This window comes from Seriola dumerili, unplaced genomic scaffold, assembly GCF_002260705.1.
Source record: "Seriola dumerili isolate Sdu_G_001 unplaced genomic scaffold, Sdu_1.0 BDQW01000003.1, whole genome shotgun sequence".
Classification (NCBI taxonomy): domain Eukaryota; kingdom Metazoa; phylum Chordata; class Actinopteri; order Carangiformes; family Carangidae; genus Seriola; species Seriola dumerili.
In genome coordinates this window covers 18,811,053-18,825,780 of record NW_019174258.1, presented here as the reverse complement: position 1 = coordinate 18,825,780, position 14,728 = coordinate 18,811,053, and the positions used below count along the sequence as shown (strand labels likewise).

Genomic DNA, 14,728 nt, shown 5'->3' with positions numbered 1-14,728 from the left:
ATTTCATCAATAGCTTTGTCTTTGTCTATTTAGATGACATCCTGGTCTTCTTGTGCTCACCCTCTGAACACATCATCCATGTCCATCAAGTTCTCCAGAGGCTCCAGGAGAACAAGCTATTCATAAAGGCAGAGAAGTGTGAGTTCCATGTTACCTCAGTCAGTTTTCAGGTGAGGACAAAGGGATGCCCACTCAGCTCTGCTACGTTCAGCTGAACGGAACCATTGCTTAGCTGACTGTCATGGGATCCAAGCACCCCACTATCGACCAGGTCAGAAAGTTTGGCCTTCTTCTAAGAATATTCCACTGAAAACTGACTCTAAGAAGCTCTCGCCCCGCTATTTGGGACCATTTGAGATCGTGGGCATCATCAACCCTGTTGTTGTTAAACTCAAGCTGCCTAAAATTTTTAGAATCCACCCTTCATTCCATGTTTCCCAGTTGAAACCTGTGCATGTCAGTCCTCTGTGCCCTCCGGCTGACCCCCCTCCTCCCGCCCGCATACGACCACACAGTGTTTACCGTCAGGCGGCTGCTGGATGTACGATGTCGGGGTCGGGGGTTTCAGTACCTGGTTGATTGCTCTCTCTCTCTCTCTCTCTCCTCTCTGGTTTTGTGTGTGTGTGTCTCGGGGTGTGGTTCCCTCCAGCTCCTTCCTGGTTCCACTCCACTCCTCCTGCTGACTGCTGCAGCCAGCACACCTGAGTTTCATCTTCTCAGCAGCCCAGCAGTACTTACAGCAGTACAGTACAACCCTGGTTTTATAGTCCCTCCTCACCAGATTATTCAGTCTACCTGAGTGGTATTCATCTAGGCCTCTTTATTACGTGTTTGCTTCCTAGTTGCTATTTCAAACCTCAGTTTAACCTCACTCTCCTTGTACCTCAGCTCCGGTTCCATCCTTCCCTTCCACAATGGACCAAACTGAGTCATTCACCACCTGTCTGTCTCTCAGCAACCTCTTCAGCCCAGCAGCCTCCAGTCCAGAACCTCTGCTTCACCACTCCTCACCTGCCAGACCCCCACAGCCTTCTCCAGTTCAAACCAAGCTACAATAAAATCCAATCCACCTGCACCACTGAGTTGTGTTCTGCTTTTGGGTCCTAAAGAAACATTTTAGTCAGTTATAACAGTGTCATGTGGGTTGAGAGGCTCTTTTGGGTTTGCATCTTGATGTTCCACACACTCACTGCAAGATCTGCAAACTATTTTGATGTCACCATTCATTTTTGTCCAATAAACACTTTCTTGTGCGAGGTGATGTGGATATCTGATTCAGGATATCTTCAGTCATGGTCTGAAATGAGTACCTCCCTGCCCTTGAATATGACTCCTGATTCCACTGCAAGTTCATCTCTAAAGGACCAATAAGCACACAAGGTTGTTGGCAGGTCTTCTATCCTTTCTGGCTACCCTTGATCAGTTCCTTTTAACACACTGAATCTAGTGACCTTGGCAGTTTCTACACGGAGAGCTTCCTGTTTTCCAGATGAGAAATTTGTTATGCCGATGGCGTGCAACATTGAATCCTCAATTTCAGCATTCATTCCATCGATGTGCTTGTCCAGCTCAATTCACTGTGGTTTTCAGGGTTTGGCAACTGACTGAGAGTGTCCGCAGGTACCATTTGTGCTCTAGGCCGGTACCTGACTTCATAGTTGTACCCCTGTGTCTTAATCAGCATGAGCTGTAGACATGATGGTGCAGCATACAGTGGTTTTGCACATATGGTGACGAGTGGTTTGTGATTTGTTATCACATGGAATGACTTCCCATACAGATAGGTGTGATATCACTGCATTCCATAAACAATGGCAAGCATTTCACATTCTATGTTGCTGTATCTTAGTCTGTCAGTGTTTTAGGACCAAAAGCAATTGGTCTGTTGTTCTGCACCAGCACTATATCCAGGCCTTCCTGTAACACTTCTACTTCAAAGGTTAAGGGTGTGTTTGGATTACAGTATTTCAGGCAGGCGTCCTCAGTGACTGTTGATTTTCATATCCTAATAGCTCAACATTCCCATGGACCTATGTAGCTCATCTTGGAGGGTTGCCATTTTCTGTATGTCTCTTAGCTGGGTTTGGTTTGATGTCACTCTCTGCTGTCTGTCTGATATATCATTGGCTATACTGACCACACCTTGGAGATCCTTATCTCCATTTTGGTCCATTTTGGCCTGGAAGAGATCACGGGAGACACTTAATCCAAATGGCAAGCGTTTCCACCAGTATCTGCCAACTAGAGTGCGAAATGTTGTCCTCATCCAGTTGTATGGACCAATAGCCTGCTTTTGCATCAAGCTTGCTAAATATTTTACATTGCAAACTTTGGGTTCAGCTCCTCCACAGTTGGTATCTTGTGTGAACATCTTTTAAGGCTGGCATTTAATTTCCGTGGGTCTCAACATATCCTGAGGGACATGTCCTTTTTGTGGCATATGGAAGACTGCAGCACCAGTCTGTGTTCTCCTCCATCTTCCGTAGAACATCTTGTTCCACAAGTTTGTTCAGCTCTTTCTGGAGCTTGTAATTGATGTGGTTGCTGCATCTTTGTGGTGGATCAATAAATGATTCTGCATTCTCTTTCAGGAGAAGTTTCTCACTGCCAAGTTTTTTCAAACTGGTTAGGGTACACTTCCTTTCAGATCTGCACTAGTTGATATTTTTGGTAGTTTTGTTTGTTTTTCCTTTGTTTTTTCTGGCTGTCATTTCCATTCTCTTTCACAATATCAACATGTACAGTTACAAGATTTAGCATTCACTTGTGGGTAGTCCAACTACAGTTGGCCCTGGTAAATCCACAACAAAGAACATGGCATCGACCCATGTAGATTCCTTATATTGGCATGGAATATTAATAGTTCCAAGGCAAGGGATCTCATATCCGCTTTACACAGATAGCTTTTTGTAGTTCTTTTTTAGTTTTTTATAGGCACTAGATTTGTAGTCATTTGTCTGAATGTGTGCAGTGCTAGGGTATTCCCCGATGCACCTGTGTCAATTTTCAGATGAAGTGTGTGTCCATGACCTGGTAGGCCAGGTGGTCTCATGTTTAGGGTTGAATATGTGAAATCTCTGGTTAGTCTGCTATCAATGCTATTCATGCACTTTTCACTGATGGTGATGGAGTAGAAGTTTCTTTGGTACATGTTCTCTTCATCAGGCTCTTTGCTGTCTACAACATCAATGTTGGACTGCTGCTTGTGATAATTTCTGGACATCTGAAATCTGGGATGTTTGTTTCGTGGTGGTCGAGACTTCTTTTTGCAGCATCCTGCCCAGTGTACTATTATGCCACAGGCACAGCATTCATCTTTATATGCTGGACACTGATGTGACTTATGGCTTGAACCACAATTCTGGCATGTCTGCCCTATCTGTTCATAATATGGACTTTCTTAGTATCTTCATCTCCGAGAATATTCTCAGTCTTCATCTCCGATGCCACAACATATTTTCCTTGCTTGTTTGACTTTGTCTATTATGTCTTCATCTTCCAGGTAAAGAGACATTTTTTGTTTTAAAAGAGAAATGGCCTCACTTAAATCAGGATCAGACCAGTTCATTGCCAGTATGTGACTTGCTGCTATGTCCACAGTATAGTCTGTACACAGTTAGCTCCCGCTAGCTTGCTCCTGCTAGCCTGCTACAGCTCGCACTCAACACCTCCGAGTGGCAGAAATTATCCTCGGACAATCCTGACTGTGAACCTCGTCATATCAACCCAATCCTGGTGACGTATCACTACGCCTTAACACTACGCATGTCCTAGATATATTTCACAACAATAACCAATTTGTTTCTCAGCAGGTGTGTCACTGAGTGGGGAAAATCCGTTCGAAACATGAACAGGGTGGTGGTGAACCATGGGCTTTGGTTTAGGATTATCAGAGACAGTAGAGAAACCGAGACGCTTAATTTCCGTTTACCAGAACTGTGTCCCATTTCATACCATTCACCTGCAATGTGGTATCTTCTGTATAGAAGGGATTATGCTTCTTCTTGTTACAAACAGTCACCCTACCGCCCTGGCTTTCCAGCTGCTTGGGAACTGCTGGGGGGAGAGTAGGAGCTACAGAGGGAGCTACACTGGGTCAGTCCACACCAGCTACAAGGGGCTGGCTGACTAAAGTAGCTAATGATATGGTTCCCAAGGTGCAGAGCTGGGCTTCCAATTCACTAAGCCTCACCTCAGCAAAACAAATGTCTGCAATTAAACTATCACACATACCATTAGCACCCAAAGTGAGAGGGAGAGAGAGAAGCCATCGCTAGCTGCTACGCTAACGCAACTAGCAGATTTTAATAGCATGTAAACAGCTGTGATTTAGCAGAAAGTCGCTACGAGAGGGAGAGAGCTGTGATTGATCGACCAGAAATAGTGTATGTTTAAATGTACAACAGGTAATTAACTGCTGTAGTGAAAGAAAACAGCTAAGATAGCTGAATTAAGACAGAGCAGCAATGCATGCTAACACCAACACCAGCAACAACAACCTGAAGTGACACAATACGCTTGACGCAGCACACCAAACTGATCTTCTGTATAAGCACATTAGATACAGAGTCTGAATGAGGAGTTTGCTCTTATTTCTTTTCTGTAATGTCTCATTCACACCATCGGGATCAGTACATTAACACCAGGCTGCTTTTTATTTCTATTTTATTTATTTACTTGCACATACACATACTGTCTACATATTCATTCTAATAGGGTTGGGACCACACCTAACAAGCTGAGTTCATGGAGGGCCTTTTCTGGCCACTTGAGGGCAGCAAAAAGCTGTAAACACGACTTCTGACATCTATAAAGTTATTAATATGCATTAGCTCATTTATACATGATTCATTTTGGAATGGTGATGGTAATGATAATATTTATTTACTTTTTGCTCTGGTTTGGTCAACCAGTTCCTAAGAAAACATCTGGCTCATCTTTTGAATATTTAATAAATTCATGACAATCTTATATATGTAATGAGATTAAAGATTAAAATATAAATGGACTGCTCTTATATATCACTACCACTCAAAGCACTTTATACCACAAGCCATATTCACCCAGTCACACACATTCATACAGCACTTCTTCTTCTTCTACACACACATACAATGATGGAACAGCCACCAGAGGCAGTATCATAGCACACTGACACGTGGACTGGAGGAGCCAGGGATCAAACCACGACCTTCTAATTAGTAGACGACCTATTCTACCTGCTGAGCCACAGCTGCCCAGGTATGTGAGTCAAAGCAGTGTACATACTGTGATATCTTTATACATACCACTATATTCTGTTGTAATCTGTTACTGTATACTTAGTACATCTTTGTTTAGAGCGTTGACATGTTCTCTGTGACTGGGTGATTACCTGACCACACAGACATCTCACCTGTTTTAGAGCCTCCTGTTTGCTTTTGCTCAGCTCCTCGTATTTAAGTTTCCACTGACTCAGTTCAGCCTCCAGCCTCTCGATGATCTTACTCAGAGCCAGTTTGTCTCTGGGGACGACACAGACACACATGAAGAAACTCTCCTGGAAATGTCAGCCCCATCTACAGCCTCCCTTTATGACTCCAGCACATTACTCTGCTAGTAGCACATTACACTGTACACTATCTGGGCTCTATTGTGAAGGGGTATGACAGCAGTGTGTGGCTTCAGTTATAAACGCAAACAACATAAGCACCTCCTAAACCACTGCATACCTGTCAAGTCATACATTTTACCTCCTGTTTTTCTACTTTACTGTCATCTCATGGCTATGTGCTAAAACATCTCACATTTTCAAGATTTTAGACTTGAGGCTTGAGCAATATCCAAAATGTAATATCTCCATTCAATCTAGCCCAAATATCATGACAGATGATATTATACAAATTTTTGACTGGATGTAGAATAAGCAACGGTTGAAGACTTTGCATTGGTTACAGTTTACACTGGTCTTTACAGGTCAACTACACTCATAACACTACAGCTGCTCCTGTGAGAAAACTGCTGCAAAACTACAAAGAATACAGAACAGTAGCTCTGTTTTCACTTTGTCATTATGGGATATTGAGTTAAGATCAGAGTGAAAAAATGAATTTAAAAGATTTATTTAAAGGCTGAAACATGCTTATGAAGGGTGTGTGTTTCTGATACTTTCTGAATGAACTGTATGATCCTCAAGTAATGTACCTGAAAACTGTTTTTGTCTGGTAAATTTCTACTGCTGAGAGAGAGACAGCTGGTCCTGAGGACAGGAGATAGCCAGATGGTGAAAAGTAAATGCTTCAGTAAAACTTAAGCACCACTGTTACATAAATGTAGTTGAGGTACAATATTTCAGGTAAACAGTATCAATGAATGAACGTTACAATCCACCGTGGGTTTAAGAAAAAAGTTAACTTGAGTTGGACTAAATGAATTCTCTACTGCTGCTGGTACAACTGATGTCATTTCACATTTCATACAGTTACACTCAGTTCAGACAGTGTGTGCCCCTGTTGTCTCTCTTACTCTCTCTCTTTCAGGAGGACTTTCTGGGACTCATCCAGGCGAAGCTGCAGGGCATTCAGTTTGCTGGAGTCTTCCTCTGCTGTGCTCATGTCCTCCCACAGCTGCCTGCTGCGCTCCTGTCGGCTCAGACCGGAGGATGAACGCGAGCTGGACGTGTTCACGCCACAGCTACCGCGACCATCCCAGGCCTCATGACTGTCAGCACCCAGGGCCCTGGAGCACAGGACAGAGTCCAGCATCTCCAAGTCCTGACAGACACAGAGAGGGGGAGGAGAAAATTACACCAGATTTGTTGATGTAGGGGGCATACTACAGGCTTGTATACTTTACTACTGAAAGCCAGTATAATGGTGACATTGCTACATCCAACAGGGAAGAAACACTAGCACAGTGCAGTGTCACCAGAACAAATAGAAATGATGGTCAAAACAACAGAAAATCCCCAAAGGTTTAAAAACCCTTAATTCTCCTTTTTACAACAGATGAAGGAACGAGTGACATAATGGCAGATTATCTGGTTATATGAAGAAAACATGAAATACACAAAAATAAATGCAGTATACAGCATGTTTTAAGAAGCCTCACTACACCACTATTCCTGATGCATATCATATAGGCTGTAATTCTGTCCATCATTTTTGATATTGGATTATGATATTTTATTGGGTTCTCTTGTATTGATTTAAACTAGTTACTAGTAAGAAGAGGAGTTTTTATTCCTCCACTCCAGCGACAGCCAGACCGTCTGTCCCATTCTCATGGACTGATATCTTAGTAATACATTGATGAAATTTCTTCAAATTTGGCACAAACATTCACTTGGACTGATTAGACTTGGGTGGTCAAAGGTCAAAGTTAAAGGTCACTCTTACCTCAGAAAACACTTTCTAGCCATAACTCAAGACTTCACACAGCAATTATGACAAAATTCCACACAAATGGTTCATATTTAATATGACTGGATAAACAGGGATGTAACCTGAAAGTAGTCTGAGTGGAGGAGGAAGGCAACCACAATGAGGTGATTCTAGTTTTTTAATTATTTTCCATCTATTACTTTTCTATATAATTTCTACATATTTATCTATTCTTGCATATGTTTTCTATTTTTGTAAAAGTTCAAACAATTTAACAGGGACATATAGCTCTTAATTTGAATTATTTACAAGCTATTTGTCCTCGATAAATTCAGATTCTTTAGATGTACTGAAATGTTTATTGTGGTTGGTATTGTTTAAGAATTATCATTATTTATCATTTATTGTCTTAAGTATCTAAACATTATCGTAAGTTGTATTTACTATTGCTTGTTGTGTAGCACTTTGATAACAGTTGTTGATGTAGGAGTTTGTTCTTGTACGTTTAGTTCTCTTTCAACATCCTTTTCGGTATCTCACTATGGGACACGCTCCCTGCGCTGTCCCCCAGAGGCTCTTTTACAATACGCCAGTCTTGACTGGCAGAAAGACGAGATGTTGGCTCCCTAGAGGAGGGACTTCCTCCTTCTATAAAAGTCTGACGTCACGTTATCTCCTCAGTCTAAAACCTCTTCTTGCTCCCAGAAGCAGCCTCTCAGATGACAGGTGTAACTAACAGGCTAGCAGCACAATTCACAGAGCAAGCTAACCACTCAGTCGCCGAACGCTACATGGCGCTGCATTGCTAGCTGAGCATAGTAGCTGGACTGTCACCAAACAGCAGTTGTTGCAGCTAGTCACCATACTAGCTGCCCACCGCTTCCTTTGTAACAGAGCTAATTTGACAGAGCCGGAGCCTAAACCATCCCTCACCAGGGACAACTACAAGCAAACTATGAAGGCGTGCGCATGCGGTAACAAAATGGGTGGGGCAGACACCCATTCTGTATGTGCTGCGTGTCTAGGGCTGCAACATGCATTAGCATCCCCGGTTAGCTGCGAGCACTGTGCACTTCTCTCCGTCAAGACTCGCCAACGCAGCTAGCTAGTCTGTCTGGAGTCAATGGAGGGCACCCAGGGAGACACCATCCTTACTGGAGCCAGCTGGGACGAACAACTCAACACTGTTGCCCCGCTGTCCGACCCTGATGAGCACGAGGCCAGCCTGATGGCGGAGCATGGTGACTTTGTGGTGGATGACAAGGGACGAGTCCATTAGCCTCAGTTCAGAGGGCAATGAGGAGGGCATTGAGCCCTTTACAAGCCTACCAGCTGCAAAGCTGGCAGGCGAGGGTGGCATGTGCAGCGAGTCTCCAAACCCGACTGCCAGCATGGACCTGCATGAAGTCTGTAAGAAAGCGGCTGCAAAGCTGGGCATTGTGTGGCATAAAGTCCTTCCCGAGACCACCATGTCTTGATACGAGGGAAAAAGGCTTCTCAAAGCCTCAGAAGTCCGCCATGACTTCAGCAGGCCCCGCCCTACCCTCCAAAGTCGACTGCTTTCAGTCATCACTAATTGAAAAAGGCTACAAGGCGACAGCCATGTCAGTGAAGGCACTGAACCTACTAGCTTACTGCATCCCCAAATGTCATCTTAACCACCGGCAGGTGGCCGTGGCCACAGCAAGCAACTTAAAGGTGCATTGGCCAAGAAACCATTTACTCCTCGCGTGATTTCAGGGGGCCCCTCCTGTAACCCATGGAGCGCTACCTAGTGTGCTGTCACCGGGGAGGGAGAACAGGCTCAGCCAGATGTCTGTCCCTCACCCCCCAAGAGATATTCTGTTCCTGAGCACTGCTTTTCTGACCATGGGCATTGCCATGGGGACGATCATGGCAAGGAAAGTTGTTACGACAGATGCCTCTCAACAAGGGGTTGCAACTTCCCGCCACTCTGCGCATTCATTCCACTCATGGTATAGCGGCGTCCTGGGCACTGTTTCAGGATGTTTCTGTTGAGGACATATGCCAAGCTGCCAGCTAGGCAACGCCTCACACTTTCACTAGATTTGCCAGTTTGGATGTTGCGTCTGTCTGCCAGTCAGGACAGGCATAGTGTAAAAAAGCTTTTGGAGGACACCACGGGGAACATGTGCCATTGTGAGATACTGAAACAAATGTTTCAGAGAACCGGGGTTAATTTGTTAACCTAAACTTTTACTGCTTGTTGTCTTGAGTTGCTGATGTGCAGCCACACCTCCTCCTGTTAAGATTCAGTGTTTGGGTGGTTCATTCACAGATGCACCTCATGAAGCAGTCACATTTAAACCTCACCTGTATATGAATTGTCTGATCTACTACTGTTTTTTACGCTGATGATGGCTTATAGCTGAAATGCATTTGTTGATTGCCCCATATTAATTAATAAGACTATTTAACTGTAAGTGCCGGCATGTTTTAAGTCTGGTGAAATTGCAGTGAATTTCCTGCAGTGTAATGAAATTATAATGTTCATGAACAAATCATGAGAGTCCATGAGATCTTAATGTGGTCAAAGACTCATCATATTTTTCATATCCACATATGCAACATGTAACAGATGTAACCATTCTTTAACAGCTTGGTTTCAGTAGTTTGGTCTAGTGGTGGGCAACATTTCCCTATCACATTCTGTGTAATTTTGTATCACATTATATTAGATTTACATCATAAATAAACTAATAGTTTATGGAGAGTTTACTGAGAAACCTTTTATGGATGAATCAGCAGATGTGTCTGTTTGTGGTTAATTCAGTCAGTTAAATACCTGGTATTAAGATACATCATCACACTGATGCTAAACTCATATATAAATCCATTATTGTCATAAAACTGTCCTGTTCATTGATTTAAAATGTTGTCTAAAAAAGTCTAACACAAGCAGAGATAATTAAGGTCTACCATGGTTTACAAGGCAGTGCAATAAGTCTGAAACAAAGTTATACAGTCCCATGGCAAATAAAGAGGAGGTGATGGTGATGGTGATGGTGATGGCGATGGTGATGATGATGATGATGATGATGATGATGATGGCAGCATGAAAGATAAGCACTGGTTTAGGTTAGCTCTCCTGTGAGCAGTTCGAGTGAAATTAGCCGGTGTGACTGAACCTTTATCTGGACCGTCTATCCCAATGTCTTGTCAAACGCTTTCCAGCCTACTTGGCCACAGATAAAAACTTTGAGTCATTGAGAATAGAAATATTACACCAAATCAGAATGTTGTTACATGAGCCTCTGTGGATGAGGACTTCAGACTCCATGTCCCTGAAATAATCCTCAGCTCCCATTACTCCTTCTACAACATCAGCAGGGATCAAGTCTTCCTCTCATTTTCAGTCCCAGAGAATAAAGTATCAGTCTCATTCCAAGCTACCATCATCTCTGGTATGGATTGATGAGAAGCTCTTTGCTTTTGAACGGGTTGTCAGAAATATGGGCTTCTCCTACGACAATATTTCTGTTTTCTGTCCTCACTGTTTTCCCTCTGCCTCTGTTCCTCCCTCTGAACACTGTGAATCAATCTAATCTGTTTCCTCTGGTGGATCAGCTAAGGTTTCTGCCAGTGTGCAGTCAAAGCAGAGCCCTCAGACTCTCGGCTGGATTCTCATGATCAAACATTTTCACATCTCATTTTATTTAATTGCCTGAACAGAAATTAAATTGGAAGTGTGGAGCTTTTCCTCCTCTCGACACAGTAAATCTGTCGGCTTTGGCAACAGTAAAAAATCCAGAAGTTTCTCCATGCTGTAACTTTCATAACATTTGCCAGATGTAAAATGTGATGTCTCCCACAGGCTCCAAAACCCTGCATTTTTCTTTGAGATAATCATCCTGCTGCTTTTAAGAGTTCAGCATAACAATCTAATTCTGTCACTGAGAGCTGTGAAGATATCTGTGGTTGAAAAATATAACATGATGGACCCATGAGAGAATTTTATTTAGTGGCAGCACAGAGCTCATTTGCACATCAGGTATGTGATTTTTTTATACATGACAACATGCATTTACATTGGCACAGCAGTACTTTGAGTTAAATGCTAATATCAGAATGCTAAAAGCAAATGCTGAGCAGGTAAAATGCACATTAAATTAGCTAATTATTTACTTAATTAGCACTTAATGCAAAGTACAGCAGAAGCTGGTGAGAGCATCATTAGTTTTGCAGGTTTTTGGTCATAAACCAAAGTACACAACAGATATGTTGGCGTGCTGCTGGCACTAGGGGAAATCAGAGTCCATCCATCCATTTTCTTCCGCTTATCAGGGGTCAGGTCACAGTGGCAGCAGGGTATTCGTCCCTCTCTCCGGCAACGCTTTCCAGCTCCTCCTGGGGGATGCTGAGGCGTTCTCAGGCCGGATGGGATATGTAGTTCTAGGTCTACCCAGGGGTCCCCTCCCAGTTGGACATGCTTGGAGAACCTCCAGAGGAAGCCACCCAGGGGACATCCTGATCAGATGTCTAAACCACCTCAACTGGCTGCATTCGATGTGAAAGAGCAGCGACTCTACTCCGGGCTCCTCACCCTGTCTGAGCCCAGTGTGCGCATTACTGCTGGACCTGCACCCATCTGACGATCTGCTGCTTCATCTTACCTTCACTGTGAACAAGAGAAACTTGAACTCCTTCACCTGGGGCAGTAACTAACCCCCAACCCAGAGGGAACAGTCCACCCTCCAATCCTCAGACTAGGAGGTGCTGACTCTCACACTCAGCTGTAAAATTGCCCCTGTGCACTGGAGGTCACATCCTGATGAAGCCAACAAATGTCCATGAAAATGTCCATGAAAATCCCTAGCTGTGCACCTAGTATGGCTAAAGATGACCAGTTCATCGATACTGAAAGAACAAAACAAAAAGAGCAAATCAAGCTACAATAAGCAAACAGCAATTACCTACATTATCATTACTTTTCATTCCATCATGATTTTTTAGTCGAGCTCTTTTATGCCCCATTACTTTTCAGACATGTGCAACATGTTTCTAGCATCACCTGATGCAAAGCAGATCAACTGTGACTGTGAAACTGACCCAAGGAAAATCTACACAAACACAACATGTTGAGAGATGTTTATGAAGAAGAGAGACCACACCCACGTAGACTTGAGAATATTGACAATATAGACCTGATCGAAAAATGCCCCTGAACAGACTCTAACAGGGAGAACATCAGCAATAACAGAGGCAAAGGTAGCCACAGCTAGAAAGAGCAGCTATATAACAATAATGTCCTCAGACTAAATGTCAAAACTAAAGTCATTTATTGATATTCTTCAAAGACCTATTTTCACCTCTTATACCAACAATAAAATTTTGTAGTCAAGCGATTGACAGACAGAAGAGAATCATTTCCTGAACAGGATCGGTGAATCAAAATCCAAATTAACTGGCATTTGATCCACTTTTACACAGGCCACTGAATCCCTACAACAACTTCTCCTGCAGTGATTACACAGTCTACTACATGAGGAGAACTGATACTCCAGGATAAGACACACTGACAGACCTGTGGCGATGTATTTAGAACCTACACATAATTTCAGGGAAATAAGCCAAGACCTTGGACTTCAGCTGTCTGTGAAGACCACAACCACAGCATCACATTGGAAGACGTCAAGAGTCCTGGACCAGAAGTCAGTGGATGCTCAGAGAGAGATCATGGAGGCGTTCACACCTGAGACAAGAGCCTTTAAAACGTTACAGCCTCTTCTGACAGAGACTGATGGTCATGTTCAGTTGTTCTGTTGTTGCTTTAACCCTTTTCAACATCAATAATAACTGGATAAAAAATTGTTTTTCTGAGAAAATTTAACCATTAAAGTTTTCTGCTTTAGGATGATGACAGACATTCAGTGTTTGAATCAATCAACAAAGCTGTTTTCTATTTTCTCAGAAGCAGATATTTAAGACACACAAGTGACAGATGTAAAGCATCTGACAAATGTTTTACAGGGTTTTTTTCAGTTGCATTATTGGCACACAAAGTGAAGGTAAGTGGAAAACAGAAGTGTAATGCTGCTGTTGTTGTTCCAGGTGTCCCCGGCAGAGGGAGACTTTGTGTAACAGATGTTTGCAACAACACAAACTGTACTGTGCTACATATGGAAGTACTCAGTGTGTGTGAGAACCAGAACAATGGAGGGAGACAGGGTGCAAGGATGTGCTGTGTGTGAGCAACAGTTAGCCACTGCTCCTAACCACACCACCAGCGACACACACAAACACACACACACACACACACACACACACAAATCAGGTCACGTCTGATTTGCAGTAACAGTGATCTTTATGCAACACACATACTTTCATTATGAGGTTGTCGCTCATGTACATGTGTGTATGTGTAGATGTGTTGGTGCATGTTTGTGTGTGTGTGGTGAGATAGTAAAACTGTTAGAAACACACTGGGAGCACAGGAAGAAAAAACACAGGTCAGTGCAGTGTTATCAGATGGGACAGAGTGCTACTGTTAGAATGACTCCACTACCTCTGCTGCTGCTATCAGGACCACAACTACACCACAACTGTTTCTGTGACTATCAAACCACAAGGTTTCTGTCCTTAAAGTCATTATTTTCCTGGACAATTTTAGCTACTAAAGGCTGTATCTATCTAATTTATTGTATTACATTTTTGTATCTAAGCTGCAGTACTTGTTTATATTTCTTTTCTTCTTACTATGTTTATTGTTATACCCAATCACCAAAGCAAATTCCTTTTATGTTGAAAACCTACTTGGCAATAAACCAGATTCTGATTCTTATAATAAGAGTCTGACCATATTATGGAAAAAGTTCCTGCAGAAATAAACCTTTTTGTTAAACAATGAGATCCTTTTTGTTTAACCAGAAACAGTTATTTTATCTTTATGTTCAAAGCTACCAGACTCCATTGACAAAAACAGTAATTTCTTTCAATTGCTTTCAGGTGATTCAATAAAGGCAAACACACTGAACGGCCTTGTGTAATGACACTGCACTCGTTCAGATGCTGCAGGAATTGAATGAACTGAAGGAGAAACTTTTCACACAGTATGAAGTAGCTGTGGATGAAACATACTGTCAGCATCACCCAAATTCATTCATAGATCAACACAGACCGATTTACTGACTCTGCTGCTTCAACTACATGAAATGTTATTTTCTGCAGCCTGACTGTTAAGAGTCACAAGTGCACACTGCACTTTCAGTGATCTGAGTTCCAGAACCTGTTTCGCTCTGACTCTATACTTTCAGTATAAACTACTTGTCCACAGATTCAGAGTGACTGGAGGCTGAAATATGACTTGTCATAGAACTTCATGCTAACATCCCAGACAAGTTTGAATT

The 14,728-nt window shown here is 42.7% G+C and overlaps 1 protein-coding gene across 1 annotated transcript in view; it reads right to left on the bottom strand.

Annotated features, from left to right (window-relative positions):
- The window catches only part of ccdc102a (coiled-coil domain containing 102A), a 118,714-nt gene that overhangs the window by 34,922 nt on the left and 69,064 nt on the right, over positions 1 to 14,728 (bottom strand). The window contains exons 4-5 of the mRNA XM_022745497.1: positions 6,505 to 6,752; positions 5,396 to 5,504 (exon numbers count right to left, since the gene is read on the bottom strand). Of these exons, the coding sequence (XP_022601218.1) occupies positions 5,396 to 5,504; positions 6,505 to 6,752 (357 nt within the window). The remainder of the gene's footprint in view (positions 1 to 5,395; positions 5,505 to 6,504; positions 6,753 to 14,728) is intronic.